Source organism: Sus scrofa, chromosome 9 (assembly GCF_054392235.1).
Source record: "Sus scrofa isolate SSC_HxYL_T2T_F1_AM1 chromosome 9, Sscrofa_HxYL_maternal_Yorkshire_Landrace_v2.0, whole genome shotgun sequence".
Lineage (NCBI taxonomy): Eukaryota > Metazoa > Chordata > Mammalia > Artiodactyla > Suidae > Sus > Sus scrofa.
Window position 1 is genome coordinate 120,353,791 of NC_139391.1, and position 26,934 is coordinate 120,380,724.

Below are 26,934 nucleotides of genomic sequence, written 5' to 3' on the forward strand. Positions count from 1 at the left end.
TCCACCTGACTATGATATGCAAATTTTTCACATGCTCTGGGCACTGGACTTACCAACAGCATGTACTATCAGCCCTGGTCAAAAGTCACTTAAGCTTAGTAATGTTGCAATGCATAGAATGTCCATGGGCTCAGGTTCTACTCAGTAGGATGTAGGTGGAAGGGTTTAGAACACAGACCTACTTCTCCCTTCTACCTTTTCATTGATAGTTTTTCCTGGAATGTGCCTTGGAAGAGTGGCTGCCACAGGAGAAAAAAAAGGAAGAATGGGAGGATGAAGAGTGATGGCTTTGGTAGCTTTGTGTATGGCCATTTCACGTGTAAATCAAAAAAACCCCTAGATTTCTGTTATTTCCATGGCAGCCTCAAAATTATCCTGGATGGTCAAGCAACCATATCCCAAACTCCCTACTTGGCCCATGTCCCTTGGTGATGGGAATGAACAGTTCCCACTGCTGGGCACAAGTCAGTAATTCTTGCTTTGTATCAAGTCCATAAGACTTTGAATTGAAAATGAGGATCACTTATAGAAGGCAAGATGTACTTCCCTTCAGCTCAGGAAAACTTAACAAATGAATATCCATACAGAAACTACTATATGAGTATTAATCATGCCCAGGTATTGATCATGGACCCAATTAGTACTCTCCTGGTAATTAAATTATCACCTTGCCTTTAAGACAAAGACTGACATCCCCCAACTCTTATTAGGGTAAAATCTCGTCTTATAATAGAATGACTGGGAAACGATAAGTCTTACAGCCATACTTTTTAAGAAGTTTAATTTTTCTTACCTAAAAAAATGAGAATAATCCCTACTTAAAGGGTTTCTAGGAAGATTAAGGGAGGAATATAAAGGAGCACATACAGTGACAAGCACATAATTACTCCCCTTTTCTTCTTTATGCACCTTCTTTGTCCCTAATGAAAATAATATGCAAGCTCCAACAATTCTAGGATTTAATGTTACCCTGAGGAAAGACAGAAGTCTTATGTTTTGAGGGAAATTAAGAGGCTGGAGATAAGATTCTTTTAAAAATATGAATCAAACTTTCATCAATACTCACTGGTAAATTGTACTTTGATACTCTGAATTGGAGGGTACTGAGATGGCACCTAAAGGAGGAAAAAGGATACATTTTTAGGGGAAAAAATAAACAAGTTGAAATGATGAGTCATATCCTATGAAGCAGAAATACAGTAGCCTGTAAAAGGAACAGCTTAGCAAGATTAGACCCAGCCTTCCTTCCTGCCCACCGCTCCCGCCCCCTTGCTTTTCTGTAACATCTCTTAAGACAAGTTAGGAGTCTTCTGCTCTTTCATGCAAGTAAGATCTGTCCTCATTTGCCAAATTCCTCCTTGGTATACTGTTTTGGCTCACTGAGCCCCAATTTCCCATTCTGGATAACAGCACTTAATAGTCATCTTGTCAAGAAACTCATTCAGTCACAGAGATCCTTCATGGATAAAGCTAGGACCAATTAATTTGAAATGGTCACAGACTCCCAGAATGCACTGAGAGTAAAATCTGGGAGCTTCCTGGCTACTGGGTCTTTTCCTATGAAACAGAAGTAACAGTGTCCTACTTTCAGGGCATAAAGGCAATAAAAACTATTCTAATCCTTCAGAGATCAATAGATTTGAGTGTAGCTTTTTTTTACTGTTGGGTCTTTTCCTACTTTTTAACTACGTAAAAAACCTTAAACCAATGAGTATTCAAAAGCAAGAAAGAGGCAAAACAATGAAGAAAGGAAGTTAAGAAATAAAATGTCTGGAAATTTTGTGGTTAAAAAAACAAAGAAGTTTGATAAGCAATGAGATCCTGCTGTGTAGCACTGGGAACTATATCTAGTCACTTATGAGGGAGCATGATAATGTGAGAAAAAAGAATGAAAACATGTATGTGTAACTGGGTCACCTTGCTATACAATAGAAAATTGACAGAACACTGTAAACCAGCTATAATGGAAAAAATAAAAAAACACTATAAAAATCACTTAAAAATAATAATAAATAATAAAAATTGAAGTATTAAAAAAAAGAAGTTCAATATGGAGCAAAGCCTAAAATAGCCTAAGTGAAAAAAGCAAAAGCAAAGGGCATAAAGTATATTACCACTTGTGTTAAAAAAAATAGTAATAATGTCTGTGCAGGCATTGAATTTATCTGAAAGAATATATGTTGCCTTTGGAAAAAGGAACTGGAAGTCTGGGGTCAGGGGTAGCAGGGACCCTTACTTTCCATGGTCTACTATTTTGTATTTTTAAAATTTTGTATTACATACTGAAAAAGGAAACAGAAAAACAAAAACAAAAACCTACCACCTATTGTGCCTGCCAAGAACACCCGCTCCTCCCACCAGGTTATTTTTGGCAAGATGTCCAGATCAAAGGTGTGGGGAAGGATTTGTTTTCATACTCGGGGGGCGGGAATCCCTGCTTCCCACTTTCCTGGCACACTTGCAGCAGCAAACGGATTCCACTGGGGCCTGCCCACACAGATGAAGAATCCCCTACTTCCCTTTAAGTAAAATCATAAGCCTCAAAGCAACTGAAACCAACAGGCAGTGCAGGAAGAAGGGATAGCCTTTCTGAGCCCTGCCAGCGGCCAGGCCCAGGAATGATATTAGTCAGTGGTGAGCACATGGAGAGGTGCTGACTTGGGAAGACTTGACAGTCTTTGGCTGTCTCTCCTGTGACCTTTTGTGAGGGTGGATTCCTGTTCTTTGTGCTTACAGCAACGTTCTGGAAGAAGGCCTCTCAAAAGGCATATTACCCAATCATCATAATCCCCTGGGTAAATGAATGCCCCTCAGGTTGGTCCCAGCCTGAAAGGCCACCTTACTAAAATCAGAAACAGTCTTTTCACACAAAGAGCATAGGGCTCAGCAATGAAGGAACCTGGTTCCAATGGCAATCAGGCAAGTACAGTGTCACCTTAGGCCAGTTTCATAATTTCCCTAGGTGTCAGTTTTCTCAACTTTAAAAATTATTCAAAGATCACAGGCATCCCTTCAGCACTGTCCACGATTTAAATTTTTAAAGTTGCAACTCTAAGTCAATTCTAATAAAGAGAAAAACAGGAAACCTCCTCATCCCAAATTTACTTCAAGCTCTCTGACCTAAAACCCCTCATGATTTGGGTATTTGAGTGATTTTGCAAAATCTCCAAAAGGTTCCTGCAAATCAAAGAAATTTCCCAATGTTCTAAAGTACTCTGATGAAGTAGGGGCGGTAGTGACCAAGAGGACATTGTAAGACCAAGATGCTGAGAGGCGGCAAGGAATACACACAACTCCCCTCTCAGGTTAGAAGCACTGCAACTCCAGGCTCAGGCTTCCTTCCTTCTCCTGAATATTATCCAGTATTAGAAATTGGCCTCTTCCTCAGAAGTTTTTCACTAGCATCAGCACGACCAAGTCTAGGCAATGTTGTGAAATAAGGTCGTTCTTCTTCTTGCTCCATGTCCCTCCACAAGTTTCCCCTGCATCCCCCATACTTGATTACCTCATGCTGACCACCCCACTGCCCAGAAACACCCCCACAGTACCCAATTCAAGGCCTTCCATGGCCTGGTGCCAACCTCCTTGTCAAGCATTATTATTATACTTATCCTTTCTGTGTCTTATGCTCCAGCCAGTCATTTCCTCTAAACTCTTTGCCCTTGAATAGAGCCTGGGAGGATAAAAGAGAGCGCATAGGCTTGGGAGTCAGATTCAATTCAAATTGTGACCTCTCTAGCTTTGTGAATTTGAAAACATTATATACCATTTCTGAGCTTTAGCTTTCATATCTGTGAAAGTAAGCCATAATAACATTCCAGGAGATGACTGTAAAGCTTAAATAAGTTAACATATGTGAAAGCACTGAGCAGTTTGTTTGGCACATGGTAAGCATTCAAAAAATATTTTCTTCTTTGGTTCTCTCCACCAAGAATGTCCCCCAATCTCTGTTTACCCATCAAAAATATCACTACTTACAAGGCCTAAATCAAATCCCTGATTTTTGGTTTCCCATAGCAAGTACTTAAAAACCACTCTATTCAAACAGATGTTTATGATGGTTTTAATATTGCCAAAACTTGACGAGCAAAAGCATCCAAGATGTTTTCAGTTGAATGGATAAATAAAGTGTGATACATCCAGACAATGGAATATCATTCAATGCTAAAAAGAAACGAGCTTTTAAACCATGGAAAAACATGGAAGCACTTCAAATGCATATTATGAAATGAAAGAAGCCAATCTAAAAAGACTACATACTGTATGATTCCAATGACGGACATTATGAAAATGGCAAAACTATAGAGACAGTTTAAGACCAGTGGTTGCCAGGGGTGAGGAAAGAGGTAGAGATAAACAAGTGAAGTGCAGAAGATTTTTAGAATAATGAAACTCTAACGGTGGGAATCTCATTGTTCATTTGTTAAAATCCACAAAATGTACAATACCAAGAGTGAACCCTAATGTAAACAGTTTTTTAAATCACTCTACTAACTTTCACTCTACCATCATTGGATATATGTCACATCTTCTCTACAAGACTACTCAGATGTGTGCTCTTGGGAAAATAGCATTATCTTGCTAATTTTTAGTTTCTTCATCTGTAAAATGGAAGTAGTAAAATCTGTGTCTCAGAGGGTTGTTGTGAAGATTGAATGAGATAATGCATGTGAATTTTTAGCGCTTGACCTGGAACTTTGTAAGGGGTTAATAAATGTCAGCTATTATTCTTGGATACCCATAGGAGACCAAATACATGCCATGTTCTTAATTTAGTCTGTATAACACTATTTCAGCTTTATATATGACATACATGACTACAGAAATGAGGAACTACAAAATAAAAATGAATACCAACAAAATCCCTAGAATATCAGCTCTCTGGCTCTTCTGCAGCCCAGAGAAACAATACAAAAGGATCTTGGCTTCATAAGAAAGTTACCAGAAAACATTCAGGAAACACTTCCTTTACCCACATGTACAAACATGGTCTTTTCTATATCAAGAAAATAAAAATCCTCATATCTAGTCTAGATACTAAAAGAAAATTGAATGTATCAAAGGTTCCAAAGGGCTTCCACGTAAAGACAAGCAATAGAATAAGGCTTCTTCAATCTAGAAAGTCTGAAGAGCCTGTACCATCCTCAAAGTGGGATAGAAACTCCTGTAACTCTGCATACCAGAATCAAAGTACAGCCCTGAGTCATGAATGAGATGGCCTCAGAAGCATGAGCATAAAAGAATTCATCATGACATATGAAGAAATTGAGGCCTACATAAGGGCAGATTCAACTCCTGCCCTCCACTCTGGACAATTTTCATTACACCAAAAACAAAAAACAAAAAAAAATTTCTCCCCATTCAAATTTGAAATTAAGAGAAACTTCCATGTGGATTTTATTAATATTCCATTCTTGTGCCTGCTTTGGTGCCAAGTGAGAGGAAAGAAGTTGCCACACACAGCAGATTGGCAGGGTGGTGATCTCACAATGACCTTAACATGAAAGTGCACAGGGAGAGCCCAGAATTTAGGCTTCCCTCCCGGTTTGAGGGCTGTCATAAATAGAGCCAAGAAAAGAGGAAGAGCAGAGTACTTGATATGGGCAGTTAATATGGCTCTTTGACCAACTGTCTGAATAATGCGAGCGTCACATCTAAAAGCAGCTGGTGATGCCACAAAAGGTCCACTCGCCCAGTGTCCTCAAACTCCAAAGTGCATTAGAATCACCTGGGAAACTTGTAAAATTGTGCAGATGGCCAGCTTATTCATAAAGATTCTTATTCAAAAGATCTAGGTGGACTTAGTAGCCTGCATTTTTATAAACATCCAAGGTTCAGGATTTGATTATTACTACATTAAACTGAGAACTCCTAAAAGCCTAAATCCAGAAAGAAGTATCTTCAACCGTGCCCTTGGCCTGTTCCAAAGCTGATGCTCAAGGACTGTCTGTGCTACAGTAAGTATTATTCAGTAATGGACTGAAGTTATATGATTGTCATATTATTTGGTGATTTGCAACAGCTTCAATAATTATTGAATGCTATGTGGCAGACATTACATTCAACTCTAAGAACACAAAGGGACAGAACACACGATCCTTATTTTTTGACAAACGTGTATGCCAACTGAGGAAATAATTCTTCTACCTAAAACCTTTGGTAAATGTCAAAAGGCAATGTACATCATAAGGTTCCAGAGAACAGAATAATTATTGTAGGCTTTGGCAGCCCAAAGAGGAGACTTCAGCTTAGGCATTGAAAGAGGATCCAGATAATCCAAAGGCATTTTAAGGAAGGAAGGTCTAGAAATGAGTCCATTCTTGGTATATTCAAAAAATAAAAATAACGACTTATTGAGAACTTATAACATGCCAAGCACTGCATTACTCTTTCTCAAATTCATTACCTTTTTTGCTATTAAAAACAATGCTACTAAGTACAAAAATTAATTACCCGTATTTTATGGACAGGAAAACTAAATCTGTTAAGAACTTGCTCAGGAATAAACAGGTATTAATTTGAGTTTGATTGAATCCCAAGTTCATGATAACATCCATTCTCTTTACCCTGCCCTATCTTAAGAGTAAAAATCCCCCATGAAAGAATTTGTCTGAGAATCCAAGATTAATCTGATTATTTTAATGGTCAATACATAATAAGAGTGAAACATTAGACTAGATGGTTGACAAAATAATCAGCTATATCTCAAAATAGCTAGACATTCTCCAGGAAAGAGCTCCTTAGCCAACCCTACAAGGTTATTTGTGGAGTACAGGTTGGCAAAGCCATTAAATGAGCTTTGATTAGATGCAACTGTCCTGATAAGGGGCAGCAGAGCAAGTACAAATAAGTAGCAAGCAGGTAATGCAAAGAAGAGTCAGAATTATGTCTTTTCCTGGCTTCCCTCAGGACCTGGAGCACTGATCTGAAAACACAGATGGAAAATGTCTGATATCTAGCATTTATCCAGCAGCCTGTACCATGTCCTCCAAAAGGTGATGCTTGCTTCAAGAGGTTATCTTTGGAATGTGTGAGTTTCTAATTCCGACTCACTGGGATGTGGCATGAAGCTCCCAATCTGATACTCATGTGGCATTTATCCTGGAGGGGGATGTATCTGTGGCAGGAGCGAGTGATACTCATCAAATATGAAAACAGGAAGTGGGCTCTGCATTCACTATGCGGGCCTTGCCCTTCCTCACTTGGTATTAGTCAAGATCCTAGGTGGGAGTGAGATGGGATGTGAGTCAGTGGAGGATGGTGGGGAAACAGATCTGTGATGGGGACTCCCCGGTTCACCACGCAACCTCCACTGGTATGTGAACCACTCCTCCCCCAATCTCGTGCTTCATGTCACTCAGAGGAGACCTGAATGATCATGAAAGCACATCCTCATAAGCTCTCAGGAGTATCTCAAGGAGCCTCTGAAGAAGATGATGGAATTTCCATATTAACCCATTACAATGGGCTGGGAAGGTCAACTCTTATCTGGTGGATTTAGTGTGTATTCAATGGAAACTCCCTTACAAAAGGAAGGGCCTGGAGAAGTTTAGAGAAAAGAAGAGGAAGAATGGGTAAAAACTAATTCTTTGACCAAAGAGTCTTTCTTTTTCAGAAAACTTTAATCCAAAAGTTACATTTTTTAGGGATGAAGATGTGTGATTTTGAAACACTTGTTGAGTAGAGTCTATTGAGATTTAATGAACACAAAGAAAAGCAATTTTAACTGTCATTCAAGTCCTTCTCTTTCTCCATCTCCACCCTTCACCATGGCTTTCAGCACCTTCTTGCTGTAATATCTTTCAGCTTTTACTCTCCTCTCTACTGCACAACCCATGTGATATCCTAATATAGTCTCCTCTCTCTAACCAAGTTGACTTAGTAATGGCTAGTCTCTATTTACTGACCCTCTTCTATTTCAGAGAACAAGAATTGTGGTTTCACTGTTTCAAATGCTTACCAATTACCAGATTCTTAAGAGGAATATCAAGTATTCACAACCAAATGAACCAAAAGCATCCATGTGACATGAATGCACTTTCATAATTTTGTGACTGACCTACTGCAACCAAGTTTTTATAGTCTCAAGGGGAAGATTTTCTAATATGTGGGTTTCCCTTTCCACATTAACTGGGAAAGTCCTTAAAGTACACTGACAGAGAGGTCTGCCAAAACATTTCTGGAACTCCCTTCTTGTCAGACAAAGATAAACACTGCATGATATCACTTATATGTGGAATCTAAAAAAATAAACTAGTGAATACAACAAAAAAGAAACAGACTCACAGATAATAGAGAACAAACTAGTGGTTACCAGTGGGGAGAGGGAAGGGGGATTAAAAGGTATAAACTACTATGCATAAAATAAACTATAAGCATATATTGTACAATACAGGGAACAGAGCCAATATTTCATTTATTTTTTTAAGACTTTTTATTTTTATTTTTTTGTCTTTTCTAGGGCTACACCCATTGCATATTGAGGTTCCCAGGCTAGGGGTCCTACCAGCCACAGCAACACAGGACCCAAGCCGAGTCTGTAACCTACACTACAGCTCATGGCAACGCTGGATCCTTAACCCACTGAGCAAGGCCTGGGATCGAACCTGCAACCTCCTGGTTCCTAGTTGGATTCGATAACCACTGAGCCACGATGGGAACTCCAAGCCAATATTTTAAAATAATTATAAATGGAATATAATCTTTAAAAATTATGGATTATGGGGTTCCTGCTGTGGTTCAGCAGTAACAAACCCAATTAGTATCCATGAGGACATGGGTTTGATCCCTGGCCTTCCTCAGTGGGTTAAGGATGTGGCATTGCCATGAGCCATGGTGTAGGTCACAGATACAGCATGAATTCCATGTTGCTATGGCTGTGGTGTACACTGGCAGCTACAGCTCTGAACCCTAGCCTGGGAACTTCCATATGCCGTGGGTGTGGCCCTAAAAAATGTAAAAAAAAAAAAAAATAATGAATCGCTATGGTGTACACCTGAAACTTATATAATATTGTACATCAACTATACCTCAATTTTAAAAACTTAATTTAATTTAAAAAATAACTCCCTTCCTCACCTTGGTGATTCGGTAATTCACGACCAAAATATCCTGGTCTTTAAACAACTAGAAGGTTCAGTTTACAGGTACCCACTGCCTTATCATAAATCTTACAATTCCTTAAATTTTTGTTGAGCGGCTTAGTCTATGCCCTCACTTTGGCTACAGGCTGCATAATCACATAATATCCAACACTGACTCTATCCAACACGATACATTGCTCAAGGTTTTTTATATTACCCCATTCATCCTTGAGTACAAAGGAGGTAGCAGAATTACTACAATCAATATCTTTCTGTTTGAAATCACTCATTTTCCATTTTATTTGCTATATAAAAAGGAACATACAATTGCCTTGGGAAGGCAACCTAGTAAAATGGACAAGGAATTAGGCTGAGAATAGGAATGCCTAGATCAGAACAAGTCCTTTCCCTTCCTCAGTCTCTAATTTCCTCAATTTTATGTCCAATCTCAATGAAGACAGTGGAATACATGGTGTGAAATAAGGAGTGTCCAAGGAATGTTCTATACCAGAGATTAGGGAAATACCAAGTTATTGGGGGATAAGAAGATCTTTTGAACAGAAAATCTTTTCAACACAATAAACTCACCAGTGGAACAAAACCAAGTGGCTTTCTCCCCAAGTGGCTCCCTCTTAGGGTGAATGCACTATCTTCTGTGTTGGTTATGCAATGAAGTTTTTGGTCTTGTTTTCATAAGGCTAAATAATCCTCAACCTATATTCTAGCATGAACTAAGATTGGTTACTAGTAAAAATCATCACAAATAGCAGTGGGAGGATGATGTTGATGGTAACAATAATGAAAATGACATTTTAAACTAGTGAATTAATAGAAGAGAAACGAAAGCACTTAATGCAAAAATTAAAGTATGCTCACTTTATAATCTCAATCAAGAAACTGGGTGTTGAAGCTGGGTAGACAGCTCTCTGGAAAACATCCTACTGAAGAGTGGTACCCTACTTAGATATCCAGTACTTATTACACACTATGTTACTACCTGACCATCTTTCTCCACTAGGTACAAACTCCGAGAGGGGAAGGAAGATCAGGTCTTGCTCACCACTGTGTTTCTTCAATGTCTGACAGGTAGCATATTCTCCATAGATTTTGTTAAATAAGTAAATTAATAAATGATTTACAGTGAAGTGAATAGTGTCCCACAAAATTCACATCCACCTGGAACCTCAGTATGTGACTTGATTTGGAAATGGGATCTTTGCAGATTTAATTAGTTAACATGAGGTTAACTAGATTAGGATGAGTCCTTGGTCCAATATGACTTGGTGTTCTTAAAAGAAGAGGAAAAGACACAGATAAACACAGGGAAGATGGTCATGTGAACCTGGAGGCAGAACTTGGGATGATGCAACTACAACCCTGGGAACTCTAAGGATTGCTGGGAGCCAAAAAGAAGAGATAGAAAAAGGGAAGGAAGGATACTTGCCTAGAGCCTTCAGAGGGAGCATAGTCCAGATGACACTTAGATTTTAAATGTCTGTTCTCCAGAACTGTGAAGGATTGAATTTCTTTTCTTTTAAGGTACCCAATTTGTGGTAATTTGTTGTAGCAGCTCTAGGAAACTAATACATGGTTGAAAAGGTATTTGTATATAGTGTGAAACCACACTTACATACACTCTTCGAATCAGTCTGATAGAACTAGAAAAGCCCAAGAAGATTATATAGTCTAATCTTATTGTTTAAAAAAAAAAAAATCCAGCCCAGAGAGAATAAATGACAAAGTTAGTGCCCAAACTCAGGTCTCTTTTCTCTTCTATGAATGTATCATCCATAGCAATGATCTGCTTTATCACAATAACCCATGAGGTATTATGCTATTATGTGCTTGTTAAAGTTTCATTGACAGTATTATCTACATTTTTAGAAGAAGATTTAGATCCCTTTAAAAAAAGAATCTTTCTTCTCTTTATTTCAGGTTATAAATCTTTCCCCTAATTTTTCTTCCAAAGAAAATTAATGTTAAAAAAAAAAAAAGGAAACAAATTTTAAAATAGCCAGCCAGAATTCTTACAGCTTAGAACCTTGGAGTCTTGGCCCCATGTAATGGAAAGAGACAGGACTAGGATTTAAACCTTCTCCTAATTTCTAACCCTGACCTTTCTATATTGACCTAGACAATCCTTTGTGCCTCAAATTTCCTAATTGTAAAGCTGCACGCAAATATCTATCTTCCTCTAAGGTCATGGTGAAGAAGTGAGGACAAAAGTAGGGGAAAGATCGCAAAATCAGAGCTGGTTATAAGTAGCACCAGAAATGATGCCCCCCAAACTCCTCCCCAAAAGAGCTTTGAGTTCCCAGTCTTCACTGTACCACAGACAGGGCCAGATTAAGACTTTTGTGGACCCTGGAAGCTAAAAACATTAAGCACCCAAAACACGGGTAATTCAAAATATATTCTGCATTAGTGAGCAGTAAAATGCATTTTACAACCTATTTTACAATCCAACGAGGTTTTTCTATTTTCCTTTGATGAGTACTTTGATGCTTATTTATAATTTTTTGCCTTTTTTCTTTTTATGGTCGCACCTGCAACATACGGAAATTCACGGTCTAGGGGTCAAATCAGAGCTGTAGCTGAGGCCTATACCACAGCCATACCAGATCTGAGCCACATCTGTGACCTACACAATAGCTTATGACAACGTCAGATCCTTAACCCACTGAGCAAGGCCAGGGATCAAACCCACATCCTCACAGACACTATGTTGGGTTCTTAACCCACTGAGCCACAGTAGGGACTCCTTTTTCCCTAATATTATCGTTTTCATCATGATCTTTGCTTGACTGTCTCACTTGTTCTCTAAGTTCAAGCTTTGGGGACCTACAGGGCAGCCCAGCCTGAAGGTACATCGCGCACTCTCACTGGACCCGCAGCTCTCCACCCATATAACACCTTGGGAGTTAAGGTTTCTATCCATAAGCTCTTATACAATTAGTATTAGAAAAATTAAAGTTTGGGTCTACTAGTCCATGTTTCTGTCAGAGTGTGTTGTTACAACAGTATTTTCAATCTTATCAAAGCTAGACACATTTATACAAATTAATAATATTCCAAAATTGCATTTCAGAATGAAAGGAAAAATTGCTGAAAAGAAAAAAAAAAAAACATAATTATGCCAGTCATAGCTCCAATATTTCTAGTATTGTGACCCAGGCTACCCTTCCAAGTGTAACTTTCTGCTCTATTTGGCAACCAAGTCATTGGAGAATTGAATGAAATACATTAAAGTAGAGGAAATGGAACCAGCCAGGGCCATGTAGTCTAAGTGTGTCATTTTAGATCTCTGAACCATTTTCAGATACTAACCTATCAACACTAATTTTTTTTTTTTTATGGCCACTCTGCTCCCATGGCATTTGGAAGTTCCCAGGCCAGGGATCAAAGCCAAACCATAGCTGCGACCTACACCACAGCTGCTGCAACAATGTCAGATCCTTAACCCACTGTGCCTCAGTGGGAACTCTCAACCTAACACGACTTTATACCTTCATAAATTCTCCCCTTCATTCTTCCTTTGTTCACTAATACAGTCATGAGCTCTTAATTAGAAACCTATATTCAAAAATGCCATAATTACTCCAAGGAGTTTTTTTAGTCTTAAAAAGAACAGTAGGGAAGTAAAAGTCCATGAAATTAAGGATAACCTTACCTATGACATGATTTCTGAGATTTGAGTTATGGGAGTGTGTGTGTGTGTATACACATCTGTGTATGTGCTATAGGGCAAATATTTTGTGGTGGTATGCTTATTGAAGCATGTTCATGAATAATAATAATCTCAACATTTACAGAGCTCTATAACGCATTTGCTCCTCACAAAAGCCAAATTCCAATATTGGAAATGATTAAACTGACACTCAAAAAATTTCAAGGAACTTACCAGAGTCAAGAAGATAGAACATTGGACTGAACCAGAATCTTCTAGTTTCTGGTCCAGTGTACTCTCTTCTATAATATCTCATTGACTCTCCAAAAAGTCTGAGAAGATATGTTATATTTGTGTATAAGGAAGTATTTTAATTCTTTCACTTGAGAAGATATAGATATCCCAAGTACGGGTGGCTACAAACAAAATGCATGAGTCACCATAGGGTATTGGGGAATCCATTGTCATTCTAATATTATCATATATTTTATCTGTGGCTGTGAGGAATAACCTTTCTACTTTGTTACTCAGTTGTATATTTTCACTCCCTAAATACTAGTTAATAACACTGCACATGGCTCCTACAACCTAAATAACTCCAGAAAATTAATATTCCATGAATAGAGAAGCCCTGAAGTGGGTGGGAAGCTGTAAGTTCTCTGAGAGTAAAGGGCACAGAAGCAAATTCCATTGAAAGAAGAAGAAATGCAGGGTGGTTAGCCCCTAGGCAAGGCTGGGTCTGCTAAGGGTTAGTAGCTAGGAGTTGTGGTCAGAAAACAGAAATAAAGAAGTTATATTCCTAGGTCTATACCAAGAACCTTTATGCTTGCCTCCCGTCATTCCTCTGAGTATATATATTTGTTCCTCTGTATGTGTATATATGTGACATTTTCCAACATGATTCCTGTCTAAGCTATTCTGTCCTATTGTGAATACTTGATTCAGAATCTTTACCTAAATTTTTTAGACAATATCAGCAGCGTGTAAATAGTGAACAATATTATATTAGGCCCTCCTGATATTGTTCATCCTCTTACACATGGATGAGCACTTGGCTTCCTGAGAAAATTTTCTACTCTTAACTCCTCAGGGAAAAAAGAGTAGTTCTCTTAAAAAAAAAAAAAAAAAGAGAGAGAGAGATATCTAATAACTGTTAGTTTTACTGTAGTGCCCCCTAGTGCTATGTGAGATTAGATTCACTTTCTGTGTTTGCCAATACATAGACCACATAAGAGAAGTGAAATTTGGATAAGTGACAATTTGGGGAATTTTTCCTGTATTTTCTTTTGTATAGAATGGAATGAAGTGTGTTCCCTTAATATTCACAAGACCCTTTGTGTTCTTCTCCCCCTAGATTTTCAGCTTCATTTCCTGCTACTTTCCCCAATGAACCCTCAACCTCAACTCTTCTGAACAACTTGTCTTTTTTTTTTTTTTTTAACATAGAAAGCCTTCTGCCCCATAGCCAACCACCACCATCCCTCTTGTCTATTTAAAGAATTCCAACTCCTTCTTCTAATATCAGCTGAAGCATTATCTGCTCCTCCAGCATTTATCTTCCCTGAGTTTCTGCTTTCTTATCTGTAAAAGGACTATGTCTAATGTCTGCTCAAAAATCCAACAATTCTATTATATGTTATTAATACTTCCTTTAAGAGCCTCAAAACATTTGGTAACAAATGAGTTCAATATTTCAGGTGCTTCTTTTTGATTTCCATAGAATTGCTTAGAGAATGCAAATTCAACTGCATTGAAAATTATTTATTTCCATGTCTGTCATAAAAAAAATTCTTAAAAAAAAACTTGTTAAATTACATGGGTTCACATTTAAGGTACACTAGTCTGAGACAAGATTTTTAAGTAAAAATGTCTTTTTCTTCCTAAAGGATACCAAAAGCTCAAATTGTAACCTGAAACTTCATTAATAAACTGTAAATTCTAATTCTGGACATCACTGACAGAGGACTGCTCAATTCATCTTCCATATACTTCCACTTCAGTCTTTCCCAGGAGTAAAAGTGATAAGAATGTAAACCTTTAATTGTAGGTGGGGTTTTCTCAAGAAAACAGCAAAAGCACATCTATAAAGTGCTCTGATAAAGATGATACAAATCTTAGAAGAGCCTGCTTCAACAGCTCAGACACATGGATATAATTTACAAAAGCTTCTCATCTTATAGGTTGGTTTTTTTCCTGCCATTGCTCCCATCTGAAGCTACAGCAAAGACTAGAAGCCTGATACTTTAAATGGCAGCCCCAATGAACATCCAAATAGCACATATTGTTTTTTGTGACAGAAACAACTCAATTTTATAACTTTTATCATGGATATTTTTCTACAGAATCAACCTCTTCCCCATTTCTAAATAAGCTATTCTGCTAACCCAGAATAAGCTATTTAGATATGTACATGGTATATAAATAAATACAAATTACAAATATATGTGCAAATTTGATTTCTCCCAGTCCCTTCTTCAGAACCAGGATATCCATAAGCTTAGACACAAAATCTGTTTACTTATATTTTGTGTTTCTCAGATCTTCATACCCATTTTATGAATATATATAAATTACATACTTACAAAATATTGAGCTGGGAGACACATTTCTGATCATTTGATTCAACTGCCTCACATTTCAGATGAGAAAAATCAAGGTCCAAAGAGGGAAGTGAATTATATAAGGAAGGAGTGGGTAAGGTTGTATTTTTTTCTGACACCTCAAAAATGAAAACTTCTGCTTTTCACAGAGTAAATAAAACTTAACCAAGTGGTGAGGAAACAAAGGTTACTAAATAAACTTGACTGAAGGGAAGGCTGCCTGCCAAATGGAGCTTAACAGCTATACATGTATTTTTTACAGACCCATTCATGCAGGCAACTATTTAATGAAGTTAAAAAGTAAATCTAAGAAAGAAGGAAAAATCATGATCATTCTCTAAGTATTTTTCTCCTACAATAAAAGAGATTCAATTTAACTGGGTAAATGAGCATTTCAGCTCTAGTTCACCCCCTGTACAAACAGATCACTGTAATATGTCTTATAAAAGTAGAGGTTTGACTGGCATCACCACCTACCCCATCCTTCAATCAGAATCCCAATCTTATCTATGAATTTGAAAGGCTACCAGTCTATGACCTTTATTCAACAGTTACTTTATACATTTCTCTATTTCTCTCCCTCTCTCTCTCACACACACACACACACACAGTGCCACCACCATCACTGATCAAGTTCTGGGGAGAACACACATGACCTATCTATGCTATATCTTCCCCTTAACAAAGTCTATGAAATTAAATTTAAGGAAACATCAGGCTGTCCTGGGTCCTATTAAGAAATTATGTTTCCTAAAACAGCATAGCTATAAATAAGAAGAAAAATAAAGTTAATGTCAAGTGAAGAATTTCAAATATCTGTATCCAGAATATATGAGAGCCTGTTTGTTGGGCAAACACAGCTCTAACGGACCTCTTCTACCTTTGCTTCCATTTCTGTACTAGGACCAGAGAAGACTAATTCTCTCCCAAAGATAAGCTCACCATGAATTCTAGTGTCCTGGAAACCAGCACTCAGCCTCCCTTCCAGTCTCTGGCATAGAACTGCTGAGTGACTTGCTAGAACGGATCCCTCTTCTCTGCGTCCCCTGGGTATTGACGGTCTGGGGCAGCCCCGCCACCAGCTGGCTACGCGTCTATGTCTGTTTTACCTTTTGCTCTCTCCTGCTCACAGCCCTAGTGCAATTAATTGTTGAGTCTTGACTCGGGCCATCTGCTCTGTCTTTTTATCATCCCACAGTGTAAGGAAATATGTAACACTGTGGTTGTTTGAAAAAGTACTCTCAGGGCTCCCGGACCTGGTGAACAAATACAGCTGTTCTATTTTGGGTTACTGCGTTTTCTTCTCGGAAGAGCCTAATTCCGGTCTATGTCTTGGGCATCCTGCCATGGACACTTTGCTCCTCCCCCACACCCTCTCCCCAGATCACCTACTCCATTTTTACCCAAAGGGTTGGTTCTGCACAGAGAAGGAAACGTGTGGCGTGATGAGGAGAGGATGGGTGTGTTGTGGTACCCGCTGATCTACAGACTTGAGCATGACATCGGCTACTCTTCTGGAATTGGGGACAGGAGTACTCTGCCGTACAGTGGTTATAACCATACTCTCACTAGCCTTTATGCACTGAAAACCTGTTTCCTGTAGGCAAAGATAAGCCCAGGCATTGACTAGGACTCTGTTCATCTTATTCTGATCTAACTTGAGGTCCCCAGTCTCTGACCTAGCCATCAGAAATAGAAGTTCCTACTGTCTGACCTTTACCAGGGAGAGACTTTTCTAACCCAGAGGAACCACAGGGGAAACAAGAATTATCAGACTAACCCCAACAAGGGAACATGGAGAGACTGACTATTCATTTATTTTCTTTGCAGTGGAATCTCCCACAGTCAAGAACATCCTTAAAGAGTTAATAATATTTGTAGATATGAGCAAGTAAATAAGAAAAATAATGTAAAAGAGACCAGGATAAAAAGAGGGGAATAGAAAGAATACCTTTATTTATGTGATGAAAGTACTAAAAAGATGATTACCTCCTACATAATGTATTGGACAAAGTGATGTCTATAAGTTGTGAATGGTAGAGAAAGACTGTGAGGAACAGTATTGGATTAAGTTGCCGAGGTAAACGGTTGGCCAATGTGCACATACAGATGTGAAAACACATATCTCTGCCCTTAAAATATACAGGTTAGCTACTTAAAAGAAATTAACAGTGAATACCTTCAGCATTGTTCAAAAAGCATATCTCCTCGAGTATCTATGGGGTTTATGAATATGATGGGAGAGCGGAAATGGTCTCTCTCTTATTTCCTTTTTAAATAAATTCCATGGTCAGATGCTCACTAGCAGAACAGGTAAACCAAGTAGGTATATCAGTGACTCAGAGCTTCAAAGTGACAGCTCATAAAGGAATACCAGAATTCTTATATTGCAAAGAAAAAAAAAAAAAAATCTTCAGAAGCAGTGCCCCTGCCACTGTGCCTCACCACTGCCATTGATGAAAAAAAGGAAGGAAAAGAGAGACAGGAGGGTGTTTGACCACACTTTACAATTGCTGAGGAGAAAAGGAGAAAAAGTGAACAATTCTGGAGTCAGATTATTTCCAAGTGACCATAAGCTGCCATCGGCATGACCTGGAGGAAAGGACATGCCAGTGGTGCATCTTACCTGAGCATAGAGGTGCAGGCAGATGTAGGTGAGACACAGGAGCAACCCCAGACCCTGAATTACGGAGGCCACCAACAATAGCTTGTTCCTCAAGAGTCTTCGTCCTGGTGCGTTTCCCACATTTTCATCTAGGGGTTGGACCCCTTCCATCTTCACAATCTGGATGCAAGGAAGATAAAAACTGTGACACACAGGAATCTGACAGAGGGAAGAATGATCTCTTTCCAGCAAAGAAGGAGATAAAGCCAAAAGAAGGCGTATCAATTAGAAAATACACAGAGCTCCCAGGACCAGAGATAAGAGGCAATTGAAAGAGCAGAGCGGACTCTCTCAGTTTTAATGCTGCAGCTTTTGCAGGCAGGCGGGGGAACTTCTTTGTGACTAATCTGAATTTCCCCTTTACTTTCTTTCTTTTTTTTCTCTGGGCTAACAGGGAGTTGTTTTTGTGGCATTCCAGTTCTGATTTGAGTGACTGTGAAATGACAGTCATAAAAGTGTGCTATTTTCTTAATTTCTCATTGCACCAGTAACCAAATTGTGGGTCACTTGATAAAGATAAAAATCATCATCCGTTGATGTAGGAACTCATCTATCCCTTCCCCAAGACGTCTTAATCTTAGAAGAGATTTAAGGGAAATGCTAGGCTTAAGTTCTTGTCCACACCCTATTGGGTAACTATAAGCATTGAACTTATTCTTCAGATTTGAGGGGAAAAAAAAAAAAAACGCACATACAGACCATTCTTGAAATGAAAAAAAAGAAAAAAAAAAAGAAAAAGAGGAGTTCCCGTCGTGGCGCAGTGGTTAACGAATCCGACTAGGAACCATGAGGTTGCAGGTTCCGTCCCTGCCCTTGCTGGGTGGGTTAACGATCCGGCGTTGCCGTGAGCTGTGGTGTAGGTTGCAGACGCGGCTCGGATCCCGCGTTGCTGTGGCTCTGGCGTAGGCTGGTGGCTACAGCTCCGATTCGACCCCTAGCCTGGGAACCTCCATATGCCGCGGGAGCGGCCCAAGAAATAGCAACAACAACAACAAAAGACAAAAGACAAAAAAAAAAAAAAAAAAAAAAAAAAAAAAAAGGAAAGAAAAAGAAAGGATGAAAATAGGACAATAGATCAGGCAGAAATAAAGGAGTAATATCTTCTAGTTTTGGACCATTGCATCGTAGTAAATAAATAAACTAGCATATACTGAGCATCTACTATGTGTCAGGCACTGTGCTTTCAACCTTACAATCTTATTTTCTCATTTAATTCTTTGAAACAAATTTAGTGAACACTTACATGATTAATTTTAAGCAGAGCAGGAAAGAAGCAGAAGAGTATCCTGACTTTTTCTCCTTCCCTCTCCTTTACATCTTCTCCATACATAATTTTTGCATGAATGAACAAATTAATAGTTTCAGATAAGCTTTGAGGTTGTTCCTTTGTTTTAGGTTAGGAGTAGACTCAGAATTTGGAAAGTAAGAATATTCTACCAAGAGAATCTACTTGCCCTTAATAAATGAAATAAATGATAAAATGAAATTAATCATAAAATTATTGATAATGTCAAGTTCAAATTAAATATTTACTGAGTACACAGTAAGCTCAGTACTTTATTGAATAGCATAGGCATGCTGCAGAGAGGCTTTTAAGACAGAACAACTCTTCTGTGGGCAAGCAAGTATGTCTCTCTGAGCTCCCTATCAGCCACTCAACAAATACTTAAGAAAAGGAAGGAAAACCATTTTGATATCAACAATATGAGCTGTTATATGCACCTTAATTTTATAGAAAATTGATATAAGGTATATTCAAAGGAGAAACAGCCTGTGGCAAATGGAAGGTATGTTTATTATTAGTGTTAACCAATTAATATATGAAATGATAGCCTCATTATGATCATTATATCTTGCATTTACAAAACATATCGGTCTTAGAAGTTCAAGTTTTTGTGTGAAATATAAGGTGACTGGGACACTACACCATATACTCCAAGCCAAAATTAAAAGTCAAGTTCCATGTAGTTTTAAATAGTTATTCCTACGAGAAAAGTATCGGTAACATACAGGGTGCAGAGGAAAAAAAAAAAAAAAACTGAGGAAGTTCCCGTCGTGGCGCAGTGGTTAATGAATCCGACTAGGAACCATGAGGTTGCGGGTTGGATCCCTGCCCTTGCTCAGTGGGTTAAGGATGCAGCGTTGCCGTGAGCTGTGGCGTAGGTTGCAGATGCAGCTCAGATCCCGCGTTGCTGTGGCTCTGGCATAGGCCGGTGTCTACAGCTCTGATTCAACCCCTAGCCTGGGAACCTCCATATGCTACGGGAGCGGCTCAAGAAATGGCAAAAAGAAAAAAAAAAAAAAACTGCAAGAAAAATCGGTGTGTAGAGCCTCATTCTTGAGTAATAATTAATAGTCATACATAAATATTGAAAGTAGTAACTACTTACTCATTTGTTTTCAAAAACTGACTAAAAGACCCACAGCAAAAAAATAATAATACTAAAATACTATTGGAAACTGTAGAGACCAGCTGAAAAAAGAAATGGTGAAAACTACTATTGCTCAAAATCATAGAAAAAATTTAAATGAAAAAAAATAAACACTTATAGAGCTCATCCTTGTGCCCTGAGCATTATCTCTTCTCACTGTTAACAGTATGGCTTTTATGAAGAAAAATTGACAATTGCTAGTTTTCTTTATAGACAAGACAATGAGAACTCTACAACAGAATGAATTTCCATTTTGGTGATATCAACTATACCAACACTTGGGCCTGCACATCTGAGACAGGCCTCTGATCTCCCCCGCCTCCATCTCCTATTGCCCTATTTTGCCTACTTGTAATTTTTTATTTAAGTTTGAACAGTGTTTTACATTTAATTGTTTCTTTTTTATATTGAACACTTTCTCACAGCTTCTTCACATTCTTTGTGGGAAGAGGGGGAATACATAGGGAAAACTAAATATCAATTGTGCTGGAAGTTATGAGCAAGACCTTTTGATAAGACTATGAGAGCATTTCAAAGTTCATCGAGTTGGTCTAGTGTTTGGAACAAATGAAACCATCAGAGACATCAATGTTGTTTAATCTTGAGCAGATGGACAGAGTCCTCCATCACCAAAGCTCACGTGTTTTTAAAGAGGTCAAGTATGTCACCTGAATCTATGTGTAATTTTGTTAAGACAACTCACAAAGATCATATACACAGATACACCAGAGCAAATCAGACTTGGAAGCCTCAGACTTCATTCTAAACAATTATCTTCCCATTGACCTTTAACTTCCAAATGAATAGCTACTTCAAAAGACTATAGAAAAGTATGGGAGGCGGGGGGAAGGCTATAACACGTGACAGAATACCTCATGTTTAGAAAGCAGCAAAAAAAAATAATAATAATTTTTTTTTTTTTTTTTGGTGGGAGAGATGGTATTTGTCTTTTTTTGTAGTTTTGTTTGCAGGGAAGTTTTTTTTTAAGGTTTTTTTTTTTTTTTTTAAAGTTGACCTACAATGTTGTGCCAACTTCTGTTGTACAGCAAAGTGATCCATTCATACATTCTTTTTCTCATGCTATTTTTTTAATGATTTTTATTTTTTCCATTATAGCTGGTTTACAGTGTTCTGTCAGTTTTCTACTGCACAGCAAGGTGACCCAGTCACACATACATGTATACATTTTTTTTTCTCACATTATCATGCTCCATCACAAGTGACCAGACACAGTTCCCTGTGCTTATACAGCTCATGTTATTTTTCATCATGTTTTATCCCCAGAGATTATATATAGTTCCCTGTGCTATACAGTAGGAGCTCATTGCTTATCCATTCTAAATGTAATAGTTTGCATCTACCAACCCCAAACTTTCAGTCCATCTTACTTCCTCTCAAAGACCCTCCCCCTTTGCGAGGGTCTGGGTTATAAAATTTACACTTTTCATTTGTTTCTACATCACTGGTTAATTTAATAAGCAAGAGCCAGGTGCTGAGGGAAAGAAATGAACAAAAAGGAGGTCCCAAAGAGGAAGGGAGAACAATCACAGCCAGCAAAGTATTGCAAGGTGGCTGTGCAGGAGGGAAGGGTGAACAGGGGTAAGTTAAGAACTTTGAACTTTACCTTGAAGGCACTGGGAAAACATAGAAAGCAAACGTGATATGATTACATTTGAGAAAAAAAAAATCACTCTGAGTGAAACAGAAATGTCAGGGTGGAATCAAGATGATCAGCTGGGAAAACTTTTCAGGGTACTCTGTGCCAGCTGAAGAGATGAGTAAGGTCTAAAACCCCACTCATGCACTCAGCTCTTCAAGCCCTCCAGCCTAGAGCAGGAGGTTTCACTTTACCCAAAGGAGAACTTGTATCTTCACACAAGGGTGTGTCCTGCTTCCTAAGTCCTTAAAAAGAGGCTGCATCCACCCAGATAAATGTACTTTTTTCTAATTCATAAACTCAGAGAGGGCACCTAGTTCTAATTCACACACAGACAGTGGTATGACATCACTAATTATCAGAGAAATGCAAATCAAAACTACAATAAGGTACCACTTCACACCCATAAGAATGGCAATCATTAGTAAGTCTACAAATAACAAATGCTGGAGAGGGTGTGGGGTAAAGGGAACCCTCCTACACTCTTGGTGGGAACGTGAACTGGTACAATCACTATGGAAAACAGTATGAAAGTACCTTAGAAAACTAAATACAGAACTACCATATGATCCAGCAATTCCACTCCTGGGCATACATCCAGACCATACTTTCATTCAAAAAGACACATGTACCCCTATGTTCACTGAAGCACTATTCACAAAAGCCAAGACATGGAAACAACCTAAATGTCCATCAACAGATGAATGGATTAAGAGGATGTGGTACATATATACAATGGACTACTTCTCAGCCATAAAAAAGAAAAAATAATGCCATTTGCAGCAACATGGATGGAACTAGAGATTCTAATATGAAGTGAAGTAAGTCAGAAAGAGAAAGACAAATACCATATGATATCATTTATATCTGGAATATAATATATGGCACAAATGAACCTATCTACAGAAAAGAAACAAACTCATGGACATAGAGAACAGACTTGTGGTTGCCCAGGTGAGGGAAAGGGATGGACTGGGAGTTTGGGGTTGATACAAACTATAGCATTTTGAGTGGATAGGCAATGAGATCCTGCTGCATAGCACAGGGAACTATATCTAATCACTTGTGATGAAACATGATGGAGGATAACATGACAGGATGTATATATATGTATGACTGGGTCGCTTTATGGCAGAAATTGAAAGAACACTGTAAATCAACTAAAATTTTAAAGAATTTTAAAAAAGACAGTGGTATGAGCTGGGGTGGTCCTCAAGCATGTAATTACTTAAGTGAAAAATAATAAAGCAGAGAGGATAAAGAAAGATATTCACAATGGATATTCATTCACCAATCATTTTGAGGGCCTACTTTGGGCCAACCTTCAGGTGTATAAAGTGTCATAACTAAGCTCTGCCCTGGGACATGTGACAAAGATAGGAGGTGACAGGAAAAAAAAATGCATTTCAAATATGAAACACCAGAATTGCCATTTGTCTTCTCAATCTTCTCTTGATCCCAGTGTTCCCATTCTTGTTAATGTTTTCAGAACTCCAAAATCTCAAAATCCCAGAATCAGGTTTGACTTTTCATTACCCCAATCAGTCAGACTTGAAGGGCTATCCCAGCAATACAGTTCACACTTTACTCCACTTTTCTATTTTGACTGCTTCTGCTCTGGTTCTTACTACTCCTCACTTGAACCCTTCAATTAAAGTTACAGCTCTTCTCCCTACTTCCATTCTCTTTGATCCCTAATCAATTCTGCTTTGGTAGGATCTTTAAACCCAGTGGTGACCAAGTTCTTACCAAGGAGTATCCATCTCATAGAAGATAAGGTTGAAATTCCCATGACAATCAAGTCACTCTAATGGAACCCTAAGTTTCCTTTCCAAATTTATCTTCCTCTATTTCCTAATTATTTCTGATATTCAGTTTGCCTTTAAAAATCCTTAGCCACCATCTCTGGTGATCAAAATCCTATACCCTACATAGTTTCCATGAAGGGCTAGCTGGCTTATGAAGTGAGCTGGCACTTTTCCAAAAGCAGCTAAACAAAAAACCTGAAGGTATACTGTCCAGAGAATTCTGAGTAGAGGATTTGTTGGATCAGTAGTTCACAAAACCTAGTTAATCATCAGAATCACTAGGAGAGCTTTTGGGGTATTTTTTAATTTTTTTATTACTCAATTAATTTATTACATGTATAGCTGTACAATGATCAGCTTTTGAAAGATTCAGAGTCCTAATCCCTTTACTCTAGAAATTCTGATTCAATAAGGAATAGTACCTTGTGAATCTGTATTTCTAGAAGCTTCAATTAAGATCCAGAATTGTGAATCTCTCCAAAGGACCATGTAAAATCTGTTTTACTGTTATATTTCTGTGACATGAAGCCTTGCCTGGGCCTCCCAGAAGGATGCAGTTGTTTCCGCCCCTGTGCTGACACTTTTCATGCTCTGCCTTGTGTTACAACTATTTAAATCTGTTTCCATCTCCCTCATGATGCTGCCTGATCCTAAGGTCACGAGTCCTGTATCGAACTCATGCACAAGGTCAGAACAGTCTTTTTACAATGATTTGCCAAATTAAACTGAATTTACTTCAGTAGATATGAAGTATGCTATTTTCAGGACCAACAAAGAATGAAAGTCTAAACAAAACTGAAAATAGCACCATTAAATACAGAAGTCTCCTGATAGTTGGACTTTGATCTTTTATGTGAAAGATAGCAAACCTGAAATGTATGCTTTTCATTGAAACCGGATGTACACCATTAGTACAAATGCAAATGTGAACTCGTATAACGATATTCCACTCGCGTTTCAGACTCATTAGCCCCTCACTTGTCAACTCCTTTTCTTCCAGTGCTGATTTTCCCTTTCATTCTTCATGTTTGCTACTTTTCTTTATCTTGAATTGACCACCAGAAGTTATTTTAGGGTATGATGATAGATTCTAAAACTGAGTGGCCCAAAACAGCTGCAGAATTTTTTCTCTTTATGGAAATATGCCCATAAAGTACTACAGACACCTTTATGGAAAGCAAATACATAGATTTTTGGCATTCACAAAGTTATATTTTAAATCATGTATTTAAAATATGTTGCAATGCCAAGAATATATAAAAAGTTGTAAGTATGAACTTTCAATTAATAATAGAACATAGATTTTTTTAAAAAATCAATTTATTGGAATATAATTACAGATAATAAACTGCATCTACTTAAACTGAACAATTAATGACAGTGTATACACTCATGAAATCGTCACCACACACAGAACATTCATTCCCCCAAAATAATTTTCTTTAAATTGTCATCACTCCAAAAGCAAATCTAACCTGAGTATATAAGAGATTCCCTCCTCTTTCCAAAAACACAGTTAATTGGGTATAAATTGGAATTGTCTGTAATCCCAGTAATTTTCAACTGGGGATGATTCTGCCCCCCAGGAGACATTTGGCGATATCTGGAGATTTGGTTGCCTGGATTTGGAGTGGGTGTTATTAATATCTAGTGGGTATAGGCCAGGAATGTTGCTAAACATCCCACAAGGCACAGGACAGCCCCTGCTACAACAGAGGATTATTGGCTTAAAATGTCAGCAATGCTGAGGTTGAGAAACCCTGGTATAAATGTCTATGTCCATAACTGCCCTTGAATGAGGCAATACAATATTCACTTTCTGGGTCTCCTATTTGATTATTGTCCTACCTGAAATACCTCTCCACTGCCCAACAACAAACCTATGAAGAGGCTACTATGTTTCTCCCCATTTTATAACTGAAAGAAACCGAGGCTTAGAGAGATGAACTAACTTGGCCAAAGTCACACGGTTACAATGTGGCAGAGCTGGGATCTGAATCCAAGGTCTCTAACTCTGGGGCTGTTCTTAAATTCCATGGGATACTATTGATTTTAACAATCCTCATATTTATTTAAATAAAAATATATCCTCTATGCCTGGCCTGGGGACAAAGCAAACAGTTGATACATCTAAGCAGATATAAACATGCCAAACGTACACAGCCACTAATACAATAAGAGAAAATAACTTTTTTAGCAATTAGATATATTTTTCCAAATTACTGGTGAATGGGAACATATGTTATGTTCTTGTATGTCTTTGAACCAGGCTTGAAAGCTTCTTTCAACCTTCCTGGGAACATTGCACATGGTCATTACTAACCACATCTTTAACATGAGGAACCAGAATCTCAGAGTAAATTAACCACAACAGTGTTGGGATTCAAACCAAGATCATCTGGGTTTGTCTGTTCATTTAACTGTACCAAACTCTCAGTAGCTGATTATAGACTGAATGTTTGTGTCCCTCTAAAATTCATATGTTGAAGTGCTAACCCCAATTTGATGGTATTTGGAGGTGGGGCCTTTGAGAGGGTAACTAGGTTATGAGGGCAGGGTCCTAATCAGATAGCATAATTGCTCTTATAAGAAGAGGCACCAGAAAGTTTGTGTTTTCTGTCTACCTGCCATTTAGGGATGCAGTGAGAAGGGAGCCATCTGCAAGCCAGCAGGAGAATCCTCACCAGAATGCGACCATGTTGGCTCCTTGATCATGGTCCTCTAGCCTCCAAACTATGAAAAATACGAATTTCTATTGTTTAAATACACAGTCTATGGTATTTTGTTATAGCAGCCTGAGCAGATTGAGACAGCTGAAAATTATAAAAACTGTACCAAGAGTATTATTTCTTAAACTCGCTCTCTTGTTTCTACCCTCAAACATAACCACTCCGAGATAATGAGTTTTACCCTGTTATCTTCAATGTCCTTCTAAGGAACTCTTTCTGAGTCCCCTTCCCCATACTGTAGCTAGAGTAAAATAGTCTATACAACAAGCAATGTGTCTAGAACAAGAAGGCCC

General features: G+C 38.2%; 1 protein-coding gene across 10 annotated transcripts in view; it reads right to left on the bottom strand.

Moving 5' to 3' along the window:
- The window catches only part of TNFSF4 (TNF superfamily member 4), a 328,053-nt gene that overhangs the window by 23,397 nt on the left and 277,722 nt on the right, over positions 1-26,934 (bottom strand). For 6 of the 10 annotated variants that reach the window (XR_014814402.1, XR_014814401.1, XM_084974660.1 and 3 more), the window contains 2 exons: positions 17,977-18,135; positions 1,067-1,115 (listed from right to left, as the gene is read on the bottom strand). Coding sequence is in view for 5 of the 10 variants with exons in the window: in XM_084974660.1 (XP_084830786.1) it covers positions 1,067-1,115; positions 17,977-18,126 (199 nt within the window). In the remaining 5 variants the exon portion in view is untranslated. Of the gene's footprint in view, positions 1-1,066; positions 1,116-16,292; positions 16,510-17,976; positions 18,136-26,934 lie in introns of those variants that run through there. The other 4 variants (XR_014814397.1, XR_014814398.1, XR_002346947.2 and 1 more) reach the window with 2 other exon arrangements.